The sequence below is a fragment of the Protomyctophum parallelum genome (genome assembly GCF_964188405.1).
Source record: "Protomyctophum parallelum genome assembly, chromosome: 3".
Taxonomy (NCBI): domain Eukaryota; kingdom Metazoa; phylum Chordata; class Actinopteri; order Myctophiformes; family Myctophidae; genus Protomyctophum; species Protomyctophum parallelum.
This window is the reverse complement of record NC_139698.1, coordinates 19,791,818-19,808,097: the sequence shown is the minus strand read 5'-3', so window position 1 is coordinate 19,808,097 and position 16,280 is coordinate 19,791,818. Positions and strand designations below refer to the sequence as shown.

The following is a 16,280-nucleotide window of genomic DNA, read 5'->3' as shown; positions in this document are numbered from 1 at the left end:
GACTACTTTGTCATTTTGCAATTGCCTGATTCCTGCCTACAACTCAGTGTATAAGATCTGCCTCATTCTTTATTAAATACTTAACTTCTATTCGTGTTTGTTGTTACTCTGCACTTGTCTACATCCGTGACAAGTAGTGCCCCTTTGTTCCGACTGAGCCGTGTCTAGGCCCGTTTGAAACCTTGAGATGAGGCTCTGCTGCCGTGTCGAACTCCCCGTTGGAGGTCGCGACTGGCGCAAAAGGTCCCAGTAATTACCTCCCCCCCCCCCCCCCCCCCCCTTCACATTAGCGCCGCTGCACGATTCTCGCTCAAATGTGAAAATGTATTGTCTTTAGTCTGTATAGTTGCTGAACATTTACTACGTTCAAAATGTGGCACCGAGCCCAGGCGGTGGCGTAACCGTCTGGGCACCCGACTGGTAATCCAGACGTAGTGTGCCGCGGGTTCGACTCCTGAGCCCGACACGGCCTTTACTGCATGTCATCCCCCCATCTCTCTCCCGTTTCCTGTCAACCTACTGTCTGTCCCTTCAAAAAACCAATAAAAAGGCGTAAGCCGCAAAAAAAAATATATATATATATATAAAATGTGGCAGCTGGAGCCAACTACTGTGGCTTTAACCCATTTTAGGATGGGTGTAGCTCCTTTTGTTGTGTTCTGCATTATCTTGAAAAATAGCAGATCTATACAAGCTCGTAGTGCGGCACTCACCCTGGAAGAACATATTTTGGGATTGGGGTCCGTGGCCAATTATACAGTATTATAAGTGAATGTCCGATCGAGTGGCAAAGTGAGTGACAAAGTGAATTTAATGTTGTTTGAAGTAATTTAATTAAATCAAATAGGACTTTTCTGTGTGGATGTATGGGCTGTCAGAACACAAAGTTCTGAACAGAATGTCAGAACAGAAAGTAGTTTTTTGTCACTCAGTATAGGCGTTCCCGCATAACTTCCGGGTATGATGAAGATGATGTCATGCGCATACCCTCTATTCTGGGGTTCCTCGACATGACATAGTTTCAGAACCACTGACACAGAAACATAGGTTTTAACCACTGACACAGAAACATAGGTTTTGAACCACTGACACAGAAACATAGGTTTTAACCACTGACACAGAAACATAGGTTTTGAACCACTGACACAGAAACATAGGTTTTGAACCACTGACACAGAAACATAGGTTTTGAACCACTGACACAGAAACATAGGTTTTGAACCACTGACACAGAAACATAGGTTTTTCAGCAAACTTGTCATTTAGAAGACATTTGTAGAATCTGGTCTCGGGTCTAAATGGGACGGACATCATCAAGTGCTTGACTTAATCGCTCTTAACCCATTCTGACCTGAGATCAGATTCTAAAAATGTCTTCTACATCCAGACAGTTTTCTGAAAAAGCTATGTTTCTATGTCAGTCGTTCTTCGATTTTTCAAAAATAGCAGACCTACAAGCTCGTAGCGCGCCACTCGGTGGCGCGCTATGAGCTTGTAGATCTGCTATTTTTCAATAGCTAAAGCATAGCATAATGCTAACACCAAAAAGGGTTCCCACCCAGAATGGGGTAAAGTCTCTCTATTGTAGCAATAAACGTAAGATTAACTAAAATGAATTGGACAGCTATAGTGCTGAACGATTCTTCACAATATGAGATTGCATAAGTCTTCTGAACCTAGATCACGATCTTTTTTCGATTAATTGTGCAGCATAACTCCACGTCGCATCCAAAAAGTAAATGTAGTTCATTCAGATAACTCACGAATAGAACCAATATTTTATTATAGAATGTGATAACAAGTATATATTTTATCTTGGCGTTCGGGAGCTGCCACATTTATTTCTTCTCCTTGGTCGGCACTATTAGATAACCATCTTTAACCATAAGAGCACGGCGATTGATAGCTCTGGTCCATAGCCAATGTTTCTATGATTCTGCCCTGCATTGACTATATGCTACTTTCGCTTTTAAATCTCACATGGAACTCAGACCAGCCTCTCCTCTATAGCGTATTTAAAAAGAACGTTTTTGCTATACTCACCAAAACAAAGGCGGGTCGTGTCATTAGAAAGCCTACTTTCCTTAGTGGACGCACTCTGAGCCCCCCTCCCCCCACCACACGTATAAACGGTACTTTGAGACACTCTGAGCCCCCCACCACACGTATAAACGGTACTTTGAGACACTCTGAGCCCCCCCACCACACGTATAAACGGTACTTTGAGACACTCTGAGCCCCCCCACCACACGTATAAACGGTACTTTGAGACACTCTGAGCCCCCCCACCACACGTATAAACGGTACTTTGAGACACTCTGAGCCCCCCCACCACACGTATAAACAGTACTTTGAGACACTCTGAGCCCCCCTCCACACGTATAAACGGTACTTTGAGACACTCTGAGCCCCCCCACCACACGTATAAACGGTACTTTGAGACACTCTGAGCCCCCCACCACACGTATAAACGGTACTTTGAGACACTCTGAGCCCCCCACCACACGTATAAACGGTACTTTGAGACACTCTGAGCCCCCCACCACACGTATAAACGGTACTTTGAGACACTCTGAGCCCCCCACCACACGTATAAACGGTACTTTGAGACACTCTGAGCCCCCCACCACACGTATAAACAGTACTTTGAGACACTCTGAGCCCCCCCACCACACGTATAAACGGTACTTTGAGACACTCTGAGCCCCCCCACCACACGTATAAACAGTACTTTGAGACACTCTGAGCCCCCCTCCACACGTATAAACGGTACTTTTTGGCCAGAAAGGGATTTGTTTTCACCGGAGGAAAAATATTCTCTATGAGGCAGCAATATCGGTACTAGAGGGCACATTGGAGTAACTAAAAGTATTTTTTTCCCGGTGGAAACAAAATCCCTTTTTGGTCAAAAAGTACTGTTTATACGTGTGGTGGGGGGCTCAGAGTGCGTCCACTAAGGAAAGTAGTCTTTCTAATGAGACGACCCGCCTTTGTTTTGGTGAGTAGCAAAAATGTTCTTTTTATTTACGCTAAAGAGCTGGTCTGAGTTCCATGTGAGAGTTAAAAGCGAAAGTAGCATAGCCAATGCAGGGCAGAATCATAGAAGCACTGGCTATGGACCAGAGCTAGGAGATTGATATACAATAACCCCCCCCCCCCCCCAGAACTAATAGCGAGCCCACTGGTGGCAGTGTGGGAGTAAACACACAGTGAACGTTTATAACTAAAATCTTTGCTTCTGGGGGTGTGTCGGCCAAATACAGATAATTCTGGGGGTCCTTGACATGAAATAGTTTGAGAACGACTGACATAGAAACATGAGGTTTTTCAGAAAACTGTCAAGACATTTGTAGAATCGTCCTCAGGTCGAAATGGGTTAAAACTAACTAGCAGTGAACAGCGGATCAGACAATGCTGTCTGTTCGCTGCTGGTCTAGTTTATCTGGTACAGTAACAGAGGCCACATCCATCCATCCATCCATCCTGCACTGCATGCACTTCGCACTCTGTTATCCAGGCTATTGACTTTTTACATGTGGACATGTGTACAGAGGACCGTATAAGCGCCTGACATCTGCCTGCTCTTTACACATTTTGGCAGACAACATAACGGGGGTCAGGGTCGCCGGCTGGCTGGCACGCACGCACGCACGCATGCACGCACGCACGCACGCACGCACGCACGCACGCACGCATGCACGCACGCACGCACAGGTTTCTATTACGATACTATGCAGTACTTGTGAGGACGTCAACATCTTAGGACATTGACTTCATGAATGCCATTTTAAATGAATATAGACATTTTTTTTAAATGTGAGCCTATAAAGTAAAAGTCTTTATAAAATATAATTGTTCCTAAAAAGCATTGCTGGGTCTTACAGGGTTAATACTAGGGCCTTATACCCGTTCTAATATATGAACAGGAAATTATGTACAGTGTGGGTAACGCGGCATAATTTACAAGTAAGACGCACAAACGCGGGAAGCGAACGCAGCTCGTAAATTGCAATAACAACAATTAGAATAAATTACGTACTTTTTTTTCCTACTGTGTGTGTGTGTGTGTGTGTGTGTGTGTGTGTGTGTGTGTGTGTGTGTGTGTGTGTGTGTGTGTGTGTGTGTGTGTGTGTGTGTGCTACAGCTGCGCCCTCTGGTGGCGGGCGGGTGGTGTCACAGCGGGACAGACAGACACACAGACAGACAGACACACACACACACACACACACACACACAGACATGATCTGCAGGGTCTCATAGTTAGTGCTCAGTGCATTTGCAATCACACTGATTGGGAGGGAATTGTTAACGGATGATCTTGGGAAGTTGGGTTGAACTTTTGGTGTTAGCATTATGCTATGCTTTAGCTATTGAAAAATAGCAGATCTACAAGCTCATAGCGCGCCACTATTTTTGAAAAATCAAAGAACGACTGACATAGAACATGAATCATGATGGAGCAGGGGGGGTGCGTGCTCTTATTTGCCTGTTTGCGTGTCCCACCACTGCAGTGCGTGACAAGGTCCCTTGAGGCTGTCCCTTCGCCGTGGCGTTGTGAGATGACGGGCCCCCAAAAGCGAGCAGCGGTCTTGCTCTGTGCTATAAGGAAGGTTCTTAACCCATTTTTGACCTGAGATCAGATTCTAAAAATGTCTTTTTCTGAAAAAGCTATGTTTCTATGTCAGTCGTTCTTCGATTTTTCCAAAAATAGCAGACCTACCGCGCCACCGAGTGGCGCGCTATGAGCTTGTAGATCTGCTATTTTCCCATAGCTAAAGCATGACATAATGCTAACACCAAAAGGGGTTTCCCGCCCAGAATGGGTTTTTTAAAGACAGGCGACACTTTGCGACAGCTGACAGCGTTTCTTATAGAATAGATATACCGAAATCTAAATGTAAACTTAAAAAAAAAATTTTTTAACCGTGCAACCGTTTCTCTTGTCAGGAACCAGAAGAAATGGCGCCCACGCTGCATGCTAAGGTAACACACGCACACGCACACACACACGCACACATGTACACGCACACGTGCGTGCGTGCAGTGGCGGCCTTATATATGTTTCAATCGTTTCAATTGAAACGGGCTTCGAGTCTGCAGGGGCCTCCCCCCAAAAAATAAAACAAATAGTAGTAGTAGGCCTATAGTGTGTTGTTTGGTTGTAATTGTTCCCACTTCCCAGTGTGTGCACTCACTGCACTAGCAGCGCTGACAGTTACGATTGCATCATTGTATAGCCTATGCTGCCTTCCAGTTATACCTTAAAGTAAAAAAAAAAAAGTTTAATCAAGCAAGCTGCTTTTGTGTATTTTCTACTTGGCTGTGTATGCTGTTCATGCTTTGAAGTCCGATAATACACACTGACAACAATAATAATTATTATTATTAAAATTATGAACGGGGCCTCCCGATCGTTAAGGCCGCCCCTGCGTGCGTGCCCCCCCCCCCCCCCCCCCCCCCCCCCGACCAACACACACAAAAAGAACAAAACTCCTCTGAATTATTCCACAGGCAGAGACACATGAAAAGACAAACGAGCCATCCATTCTCTCCTACTTAACACCTGCCACAGAGTGTTGTAGCTTCCAGACGGCTCGCTGTGGCGCGGCGCAGCGTGGCTCTTTCACTTCTTCCTCTCGTTCTCAACCACTATTATATAATAATATAATATATACATATAATAATATATATAGAAAGCCTTTTCTTTCTGCATTGATTTGGCCCCGACTATAAAACTACGACGGAAAATATGTCCGTCGCCGTGTTGTTTTTAGCAGGAGATTTAGATTTCAGTTTTTAGTCATAAAGTCTCTTGAATAGTTTTCATTTTTTTTGTCTTAGTCACATTTTAGTCACCTGGAATGTCTTAGTGTTAGTCTAGTTTTCGTCGAATAAATGTCATACGGTTTTAGTCGGCTGAATCTACAGGCGATTTAGTCGACTGAAATGTTTTTCAGCGGGCCTTGATGCCGTCGTAATGGCTGATTTTATTCTTGCTGAAAAAAGCAGATCTACAAGCTCACAACGGGTCGCTCACAGCGTGTCGAGCAGCGACTCGGTGTGAGCTTGAAGATCTGCTTTTTTCAGCAAGCAACCAAGTGTAAAATTATTTATACTGGATCTCTTGTCCACTAGTCCCCTCCTAACATTTTACTCTTTACAGTTGTTATCTGTTGACGAAATTGTCAACATATTTAGTCTTAGTTTTAGTCCTCATAGCTTAGTTTTCATTTAGTTTCCATTTAGTTTTCGACAGTGAAAAAAGGTAGTCGACGAACATATTTCGTCTTGGTTTTAGTCGACGAAAACAACATTGGTTCGTCGACTACCTTCTTTTCACTGGCAAAAATGAAATAAAAACTAAATGGAAACTAAGCTATTAGAAATAGATTGACGGTTTTCCCCCAACGAATAAAAACTAGACTAAAATGTTAGGGATGGAGAAGAGATCCAGTAGAACTAAAAAAAGTCATCTTATGTTTGGTTTCATGTGCTAGTGTTGGACTCTGAAAATAGCAGATTTACAAGCTTACAGCGCGTCATACTGCATTGCACTGTGAACTTGAGCTGTATTTTCAGAGCGCCACCTAGTGCATAAATCAAGCATTGTTGACAACTGTAGATTTAGCTGAATAAAATCTAATGATATTTAGTCGATTTAAAACTAAAACCTTTCAGATGACTAAAATATGCCCAAAACTTTATTAAAAAAAAACACAGACTAAAACAAAATCAACACCACTTCCCCTCCCACTCTTTTGTCCTCTCGCTCGACCTGCAGGGGCTGAGTTCAAGTTCAACGTTGAGTTCAATTTCTATTCGTCCCTATAAGACGGCCTCAATGCCGCGAGGTATGAAATAATATATGAATACGATCCATGGCAAAACTGAAACGTGCATAAAAACACATAAAAACAATAACCATCGATTAAAACCCTGGAGGCCGAGTCTAACCTTCTAAATCAGTTTGCTCTCAAACTTTTGTCGTGCCAATTGGACCCCTCCACACATTATTATGCATTTTGGCCACGGGCCAGCATCTGGAAATGTTTCGTGCAAGCTAGGAAAACATCAGTGGTGGGAAAAGATGGAGGATAACTGATTTAACCCATTTTGGGCAGGAACCCCTTTTGGTGTTAGCATTACGTCGTGCTTTAGCTATTGAGAAATAGCAGACCTACAAGCTCATAGCGCGCCACCGAGTGGCGCGCTATGAGCTTGTAGGTCTGCTGTTTTTGAAAAATCAAATACTTTTTTTTTAATCTGATCTTATTATTGTTGTTGTTATTAATACAACAATACAACTTCAGAGCCAGGGGGGGATTAGATTACTAACATAAAACATTAAAGAGTGAACACAAAGCAACAGTTCTCCGCAGCTTTCTCATTTAGAAGTGCTGAAGGCGTTTGCTGAAGGCACGCTGCGTCGCTGCCCGAGTGACGTCACTCATGCGACTCCTCCGTGTCTCTCGCTGTCACTCAAGTGACTATACTGGCCAATCACAGCGTGTCTTTCCCGGGACTTATGTTACGCACAGAGCTGGGTGTGGCTGCGCACCTGTTGTGCATGTACTTGATCAAGGCACAACAGGATAAATCTCCACAAACACTCAAGAGAGAGGCTCTGTCCGGACAGTGGAGAGCTATGGCCTCTCCTGTGTAAAATGTCATATGTTGTGTTATTCCTTGCACATGGAGGAATAACACAGTCTACTTAAGAAAGCTGCCCATGTGTTGTGTCCTTCCTTGCCCTGGGTGGTGGCTATACTTGGTCACAACCACGTATACGTATAGGCCAGAGGTGGGCGACTTTGACGACTATATTTCCACACTCACTCCAGAAAGGCCACATTGCATAATATTAGTGTCGTAGCAAAAATAGCTGATATACAACCTCAAAACGCAGCTATATTTTTGCTATATTTGAATTGGAATACTGTTTTTTTTTTTTTTTTTTTGCAAGTAACATTCTTATTTAATTTCTAATACCTTTCTAATGCTTATAGTTATGTTATTATGTAACCTTTATGAAAAAAAATTGAAAAATCGAAGAACAACTGACATTTTTAGAATCTGATCTCAGGTCAGAATGGGTTAATCAGACCAGTGTGTGTCCAGTGGAAACCTCGTATGAATCTGATCTCAGGTCAGAATGGGTTAAATGGGTTAAACCTTTTTTTTTTTTCGTTCCAAAAATGGCCTTGCCCGAGGTATGAAATATGCTCCGTAGAAAAACCAAATGTGCATAAAATCAGATAAAAAAAAAGACATTACAAAAATAAACCCCCACGACAGATGGAGAGGAAACGCATCATGGGCCGTGGAGGGTCTCGTCAGTTCAACGGCAGAAAGTTCTAACGCATTTACTCTACAAGTACTCTACAAATGTGAGGTACTTTTTACTTTTACTTGAGTATTTTTTTTTTTCCTTTTTTTGAAAAACCTATATATGTTTCTATGTCAGCGGTGCTCAACCTTTTTCATGTCAAGGACCCCCAGGATGATCTGCATTTGGCCGGGGACCCCCATCTGAAAATATGTTGTTCCAGGGAACCCCCCAGAAGCAAAGATTTGAGGTAAAAACGTTCACTCTGAAAGAATATATATTCAAAGATTTGCGCCACATTTTCACGATTTGTCAAAAATAGCAGACCTACTGTACATGGTCGTAGCGCGCCACTCGGTGCCGCTCTATGTAGATCTGCTATTTTTCAATAGCTAAAGCATAACGCAATGCTTAAAGCACAAAAGGGGTTCCTCCGCCTGAAATGGGTTTAACCAAGTACTTTGGTCATTCTAAAACAGTAGATATACAAGTTCACAACGCATCACATCACATGCTTTATGAGCTTGTAGATTTGCTATATTATGTTCAAAAATATTTTGAGCAACATGTGTTTGTTTTGGATTAACGCATGCATATATAGGCTAATACATAATACATGCATACGTGCGTCGGCATATCCAGTTTAACCCATTTTGGTGTTAGCGTCATGTTATGCTTTAGCTATTGAAAAAAATCTGCTATTTTTGAAAAATCGAAGAGCGACTGACATAGAAGACATTTTTTAGAATCTGATCTCGGGTCTGAATGAAAACTGTCAGGATGTAGAAGACATTTTTATTATCAGATCTCAGGTCAGAATGCGTTAAAAAAGTTCTGTGCCAGTCCGCAGATTTCTACAAAGAATGTATATGAACTCGCTTTTGATCCTCAAGGCCCCTTTTTCTCCCCCTAACGTCTACACCACAGGCACCCATCTACTATAAAACTGTAGAGCGTGGCGGAAAATGTGCGATGGGAAAAAATTAATAAATGAAGGCGTGCAGGGTCATCACTTCTAATTCCCTCTGAGATGTACAGTACCCCGCGGAACTCCCACTAATAATATATAATATATCCCCGTGGCTAATCAAGAAAGGTCATGTTGTATTCCCCGGGCTGCGCTGTATACTCACTTCTCACTGAGAGATCTGCCATGCGTGCAGACGTTTATTATTTTCTCTGCATCCACTATACTGTATTATATACCTTTCATGCAGGCAGCTATATATGTTATACAGTATATCGTCTCTGACGGGTTGAGACCTCATATACCGTGTATTGTCCAAAACCTTTCCTGTGACCAGATTTGACTGAGAGCCTGCCATCGTGCAGACTCCTATGTACCTATATGTGTTAGTTGATGAGCACCAGTATTATGACTATGAGTACCAGTAGGGGCGCTGTTGTGCCAGAAACAGAGAGAGGGATAGTGCTGCACTGTTGCCTGCTAATGAGAGAGAGAGAGGGAGAGAGAGAGAGAGAGAGAGAGAGAGAGAGAGAGAGAGAGAGAGAGAGAGGTGTTGCACCACTCAGTTCACACGGGTGTGATTTTTTTTAATGAGTTAATAGCACAGGCAGACTCTTCACATACTAGAGCATGTCTGAAATAAGTGTCAGAGCTGTAAATATGAAATAAATGCTTAGACATGTAGCTAGGTGTAATGTTAGAGACCACAGAAGACATGTAAATATGAAATAAATGCTTAGACATGTAGCTAGGTGTAATGTTAGAGACCACAGAAGACATGTAAATATGAAATAAATGCTTAGACATGTAGCTAGGTGTAATGTTAGAGACCACAGAAGACATGTAAATATGAAATAAATGCTTAAACATGTAGCTATAGGTGTAATGTTAGAGACCACAGAAGTGAACCTTTCAAGCCTGTTTTCTCAACTTGTTTTCTGCAAGACATTACTCTATAAGCCATATCTCCAAAACGGGTGGGCCAAACTGAACAACCCAATGTCAATTTGAAGCTATGATTCCCTGCTTTCACACAAAAACGAAAATTCAACAAAATCCAATGGCAGTCCCTCAGTCAAATTTGGTCACTCCTTTTTTGAGGGGCGTCTCACAAAAACATTAAATTCCCATTGGCAATGAATGGAGAAGTTACGTCATATGTAGACGAGCAAACCGGCTTTTTCTGTCCTACATTCCCTGCATCACAGGTGTGATTTTCTTTATGATTCATTTAGAAACATTTATAGCATCAAATGGAATACATACAGTTCAACTTGTTCAACAGTGTTTACAGTTAACCCATTCTGACCTGAGATCAGATTCATACGAGGTTTCAACTGGACACACACTGGTCTGATTAACCCATTCTGACCTGAGATCAGATTCTAAAAAATGTCAGTCGTTCTTCGATTTTTCAAAAAATAGCAGACCTACAAGCTCATACCTCGCCACTCGGTGGCGCGATATGAGCTTGTAGATCTGCTATTTTTCAATAGCTAAAGCATAACATGATGCCAACACCAAAATGGTGTCTTGTCTAAGCAGCATGAAGATCAGGGAACGTTAACACTTTGTGGGCTTTCAGTAAGGGCTCGCGGAACCCAGTCAAAACCACCGTTCACTTGCATTGAACTCATTCTCCCAGAAGCCCTTGCAGCCCTGCAGTGCACGGGTGGATGCCTGGTTATACGTCGCCATAACGCAACGGCCTCGTCACCAGGTCAACGGCCTCGTCACCAGGTCAACGGCCTCGTCACCAGGTCAACGGCCTCGTCACCAGGTCAACGGCCTCGTCACCAGGTCACCAGGTCAGCGACAAATCCGCTCTTTATTTTTAAATTATTGGCGAATTAAGCAAAATACAATAGTAATACATATTGCAACACGTTGACATTGATATTTAGCAGACATAAAATCACAGGCAGCACAGAGTGATCAAAAGGTGGAGGAGGCAGCTAAAGCATCAGGGGATGTGAAGCAGTGTTGTTTTTGGCAGGACATTTTGATTTTAGTTTTAGTCATAGTTTCTTGAATAATTTTCACTTAGTTTTAGTCACATTTTAGTCACCCGGAGTGTTAGTCTAGTTTTAGTCTACTAAAAGTCATAAGATTTTAGTCGACTTAATCTACAGTTGATTTAGTCGACTGAAACGTATTTTGGCGGGCCTTGATGCCGTCGTGATGACTGATTTTACACTTGCTGAACATTTCAGCATGCAACCAAGTGTAAAATGACTTATACTGGATCTCTTGTCCACTATAGTCCCTTCCTAGCATTTTAGTCTAGTTTTTATTTGTTGAAGAAATTGTCAATATAAGAAATAAGAAAAAATAAGAGAAATTTTAAATAGTCACAATAATCAGTCATCTTCTATAGGATCAAAAGTAAACTAATTAAGCCCAAACCACACCAAAGGGTCGAGTCGGGACAAAACCATTTCTTTAAATGACATATTATTTTAGCCTTGGCATAATATGCATGCAAGGTCGCTGCAGGCTAGGGCAAGTGTTTTACGGCAAGTGCTATTTTGAAAGCAAGCAGATAACTTCATGACAAAGTAGGACATTAATCTATACAAAATGTAATCTATTCAAAATAAAATCATAAAAAGTTGAAATATGGATGTACTGTACAACGTTTCTGCCTGAAAGCAAGGTTGCTGTTGGCCGGAAACCTTGCAATCCGTATTTCTTCTCATGCCACTCCACCATTACATTAACCCATTTTGGACTGAGATCAGATTCTAAAAATGTCTTCTACGTCCCGAAAGTTATCTGAAAAAGCTATGTTTCTATGTCAGTCGTTATTCGATTTTTCAAAAATAGCAGACCTACAAGCTCTATGAGCTTGTAGGTCTGCTATTTTTCAATAGCTAAAGCATAACATAATGCTAACACCAAAAGGGGTTCCCGACTGAGGTCGATTAAAAATGTCTTCTGAAAACAGTGGCGCTCAACCTTTTTCATGTCAAGGACCCCCAGAATGATCTGTATTTGGCCACGGACCCCCATTTGAAAATCTGTTGTTGCAGGGAACCCCCGGAAGCAAAGATATGAGTTCAAAACGTTCACTCTGAAAGAATATATTATTCAAAGATTTGCGCCACATTTTAGCACGGCACTCTGAGCTTTATAGATCTGCTATTTTTCAATAGCTAAAGTATAACATAATGCTTAAAACACCAAAAGGGGTGTTACGCAAAAGTATAGTGAAGCCAGCCGATCTACAAGCTCACAATATAGATCACAATATAGCCAGGTGGACAGTGCTCTTGTAAGATGTCCGTGCAGCAGTTTTCATTTGGTTTTAGTCGCATTTTAGTCACCTGGAATGTTTTAGTGTTAGTCTAGTTTTAGTCGACTAAATATCATACGATTTTAGTCGACTAAATCTACAGTTGATTTAGTCGACTGAATTGTATTTTGGCGGGCCTTGATGCCGTCATAATGGCCAATTTTACACTTGCTGAAAATTGCCGAGCTCACAACGCGACGCGTTGTGAGGTCAAATGACTTATACTGGATCTCTTGTCCACTATAGTCCCTCCCTAACATCTTAGTCCAGTTTATCTATGAAATTGTCAATATATTCAGTCTTATAGTTTTAGTCATCATAGCTTATAGTTTTCATTTATTTCATTTTTAGTTCGTGAAAAAAGGCGGTCGACGAACATTTCTTTCTCACTGTATCAGTCGACAAACTCAACACTGCTGCCAGAGAGAGAGAGAGAGAGAGAGAGAGAGAGAGAGAGAGAGAGAGAGAGAGAGAGAGAGAGAGAGAGAGAGAGAGAGAGAGAGAGAGAGAGAGAGAGAGAGAGAGAGAGAGAGAGAGAGAGAGAGAGAGAGAGAGAGAGAGAGAGGGAGGGAGGGGGAGGGGGAGGGAGGGAGGGAGGGAGGGAGGGAGGGAGGGAGGGAGGGAGAGAGGGAGAGGGAGAGGGAGAGGGAGAGGAGAGGGAGAGGGAGAGAGAGAGACTGCAGAAGGGCATGAAGAGGAACATGAACAGCATGATCTCTTCTGGACAGAGAGCAGAACAGTCTGGGAAGCAAAAACGGCCTGTTTGTTTGTCTGCAGTCTGGCCGTTGGGAACAACAAATTCTCTCTCACTCGCTGTGCTTGCATTTTCTATTCCCACAACAACAGCAACAGCAACAACAACAACAAAACCAGATGTTCAGATTTACAGTAGCAAAACGTGACGCATAACACATTTCAGGCATATATAGCTGGAAGGATGCAAGATTTGACATTCCCGATTTTCATTGTTCTACAAGTTGTAGAGGCAGGGGTGTGCACAGATATAGACCCCAAGTGGTGCTAAAGCACCTGCTTGGTTTGTTCATTTTTATTTTTTGCTTTGTACAGTATGTGCAGGCCCATGGTGACATCGATCCATTTTGCATGAACCCATTCTGACCTGAGATCAGATTCATACGAGGTTTCCACTGGACACACATTGGTCTGATTGACCCATTCTGACCTGAGATCAGATTCTAAAAAATGTCAGTCGTTCTTCGATTTTTCAAAAATAGCAGACCTACAAGCTCGTAGCGCGCCACCACTCGGCGCGCGCTCGGCGCTATGAGCTTGTAGATCTGCTATTTTTCAATAGCTAAAGCATAACATGATGCCAACACCAAAATGGGTGCCCGGTCAGAATGGATTAAAAGCGTCTAATATGATATCGTTTCTGTCGGGAGGAAACCTCATAACTCAGTTTTTGAGGTTTTTGATTTTTCTTTGGCATAAATCAGTGCTATTGACGCATGCATGCCTTAATTCCGCACTTCCGCTTCACTTTCGCCCGTCCCCACACGTCTCAATATTTGACAATGAAAGGAGAAATTGGGTCATTCGATGTCCGCTAAATATGACGTAAATCTTGTCCCCACACGTCTCAATATTTGCCATTGACGATGAAGGAGAAATTGGGTCAAATGTCCGCCAAATGTGACGTCAATTTGTACGATGACAAGAGCGCGCCTGATGTAATATACATCTATGGTGAGGAGTGGACAATATAGTGGCTTCCTGTATACATTCCTATACATATACATCTCATTGGCTCTAACCACCGCCAATCAAAGGCAGCCACGAGGCTTCCACACCAGCCTGGAACCAATAATAAGGGAGGGTTTTTAGACTGCAGGCATGCAGGGTCATGCCTGGGTCATGCCCCCCCCTCTGAATAAAAAAAAAAAAGAAAGTTTGAGAACCACTGATCTACATGAGGTCCCTACACATCCCAAAACACGCACGCAACGCACGCGCGAGCGCGCACACACACACACACACACACACACACACACACACACACACACACACACACACACACACACACACACACACACACACACACACAAACTAAGGCGGTCCTCAAACATTCAAGGTTCGAATGTTCGCTCGTTAGGGTTGGCACTCGAATCTTAATTAATGGGTTTGAACCATTCAGTTTTTTTTTTTTTATATATATAAAAATTTATAATATTATTTTTTCCTTTTTTATTAACTAGAAAATATATCTTGGCGAGAATGTGAAAAGTAAGTTTTTAGTGCATTCCTGTCAGAAGTTATGTCTATCTCTGCTGTCCCTCTCCAAAATTCCCTGTGCACATTGATTTGGTGATGGGCCTGCAGCCAATCAGCCAATCAGCAACACACACACACACACACACACACACACACACACACACACACCACACACACACACACCAGTGTTGGCAGCACATTTTGATTTTAGTTTTAATCATAGTCTTTTGAATAGTTTTCATTTAGTTTTAGTCACATTTTAGTCACCTGGAATGTCTTAGTGTTAGTCTAGTTTTAGTCGACTAAATCTACAGTTGATTTAGTCGACTAAAATGTATTTTGTCAGGCCTGATGCCGTCGAAATGACAGATTTTACACTTGCTGAAAATAGTCGATCTACCGATCTACAAGCCCACAACGCGTCGCAGCGCGATGCGTTGTGAGCTTGTAGATCGGATATTTTCAGCATGCAACCAAGTGTAAATTCCCTTATACTGGATCTCTTGTCCACTAGTCCATTTTAGTCTAGTTTTTATTTCTTGACGAAATTGTCAGTATATTTAGTCTTAGTTTTAGTCATCATAGCACAGTTTTCATTTAGTTTCCATGTAGTTTTCGTCAGTGGAAAAAGGTAGTCGACGAACATTTTTCGTCTTAGTTTCAGTCGACGAAAACAACACACACACACACACACACACCCACACACACACACACACACACACACACACACACACACACACACACACACACACACACACACACACACACACACACACACACACTCTGATATTCTCCCTTACCTTCCAGGCAGCAGATCCTCCAGAGGCCGGAGTGCGTCAGGGCCCCGGGGTCCTTCTTGTCCTTGTTGTGCGGGTCGTCGGCGGACGCGTTGGCCGTGCTGTTGCAGATCATGGCGCGCGAGTACAGCCAGTAGTCGGTGCTGATGGACACCGTCATCAGGCCGAAGGCGGCGAAGGCGCCCACCGTGGTGAGCAGGATCTGGATGCCCTTCTCACACACCATGCCTATGGAGGAGGGTGAGGAGGAGGGAGGGTGAGGAGGGAGGGTGAGGAGAGGAGGGGAGGGTGAGGAGGGAGGGTGAGGAGGGTGGGGAGGGAGGGTGAGGAGGGTGAGGAGGGAGGGTGAGGAGGGAGGGTGAGGAGAGGAGGGAGGGTGAGGAGGGAGGGTGAGGAGGGTGGGGAGGGAGGGTGAGGAGGGTGAGGAGGGAGGGTGAGGAGAGGAGGGTGAGGAGGGTGAGGAGGAGGGAGGGTGAGGAGGGTGAGGAGGGAGGGTGAGGAGAGGAGGGTGAGGAGGGTGAGGAGGGAGGGTGAGGAGGGTGAGGAGGGTGAGGAGAGGAGGGTGAGGAGGGTGAGGAGGGAGGGTGAGGAGAGGAGGGTGAGGAGGGTGAGGAGGCCAAGAGAGAGAGAGAAAATTAGATCATTAACACATTTAGGCCTCAT

General features: G+C 43.3%; 1 protein-coding gene across 1 annotated transcript in view; it reads right to left on the bottom strand.

Moving 5' to 3' along the window:
• Positions 1 to 15,843, bottom strand: part of LOC310856320 (voltage-dependent calcium channel gamma-4 subunit-like) — a gene marked incomplete at both ends in the record, with an annotated part of 61,266 nt that extends 45,423 nt beyond the window's left edge. The window contains one exon of the mRNA XM_083761680.1: positions 15,621 to 15,843. Within this exon, the coding sequence (XP_083617806.1) occupies positions 15,621 to 15,843 (223 nt within the window). The remainder of the gene's footprint in view (positions 1 to 15,620) is intronic.
• Between the last annotated feature and the right edge of the window lie 437 nt (positions 15,844 to 16,280).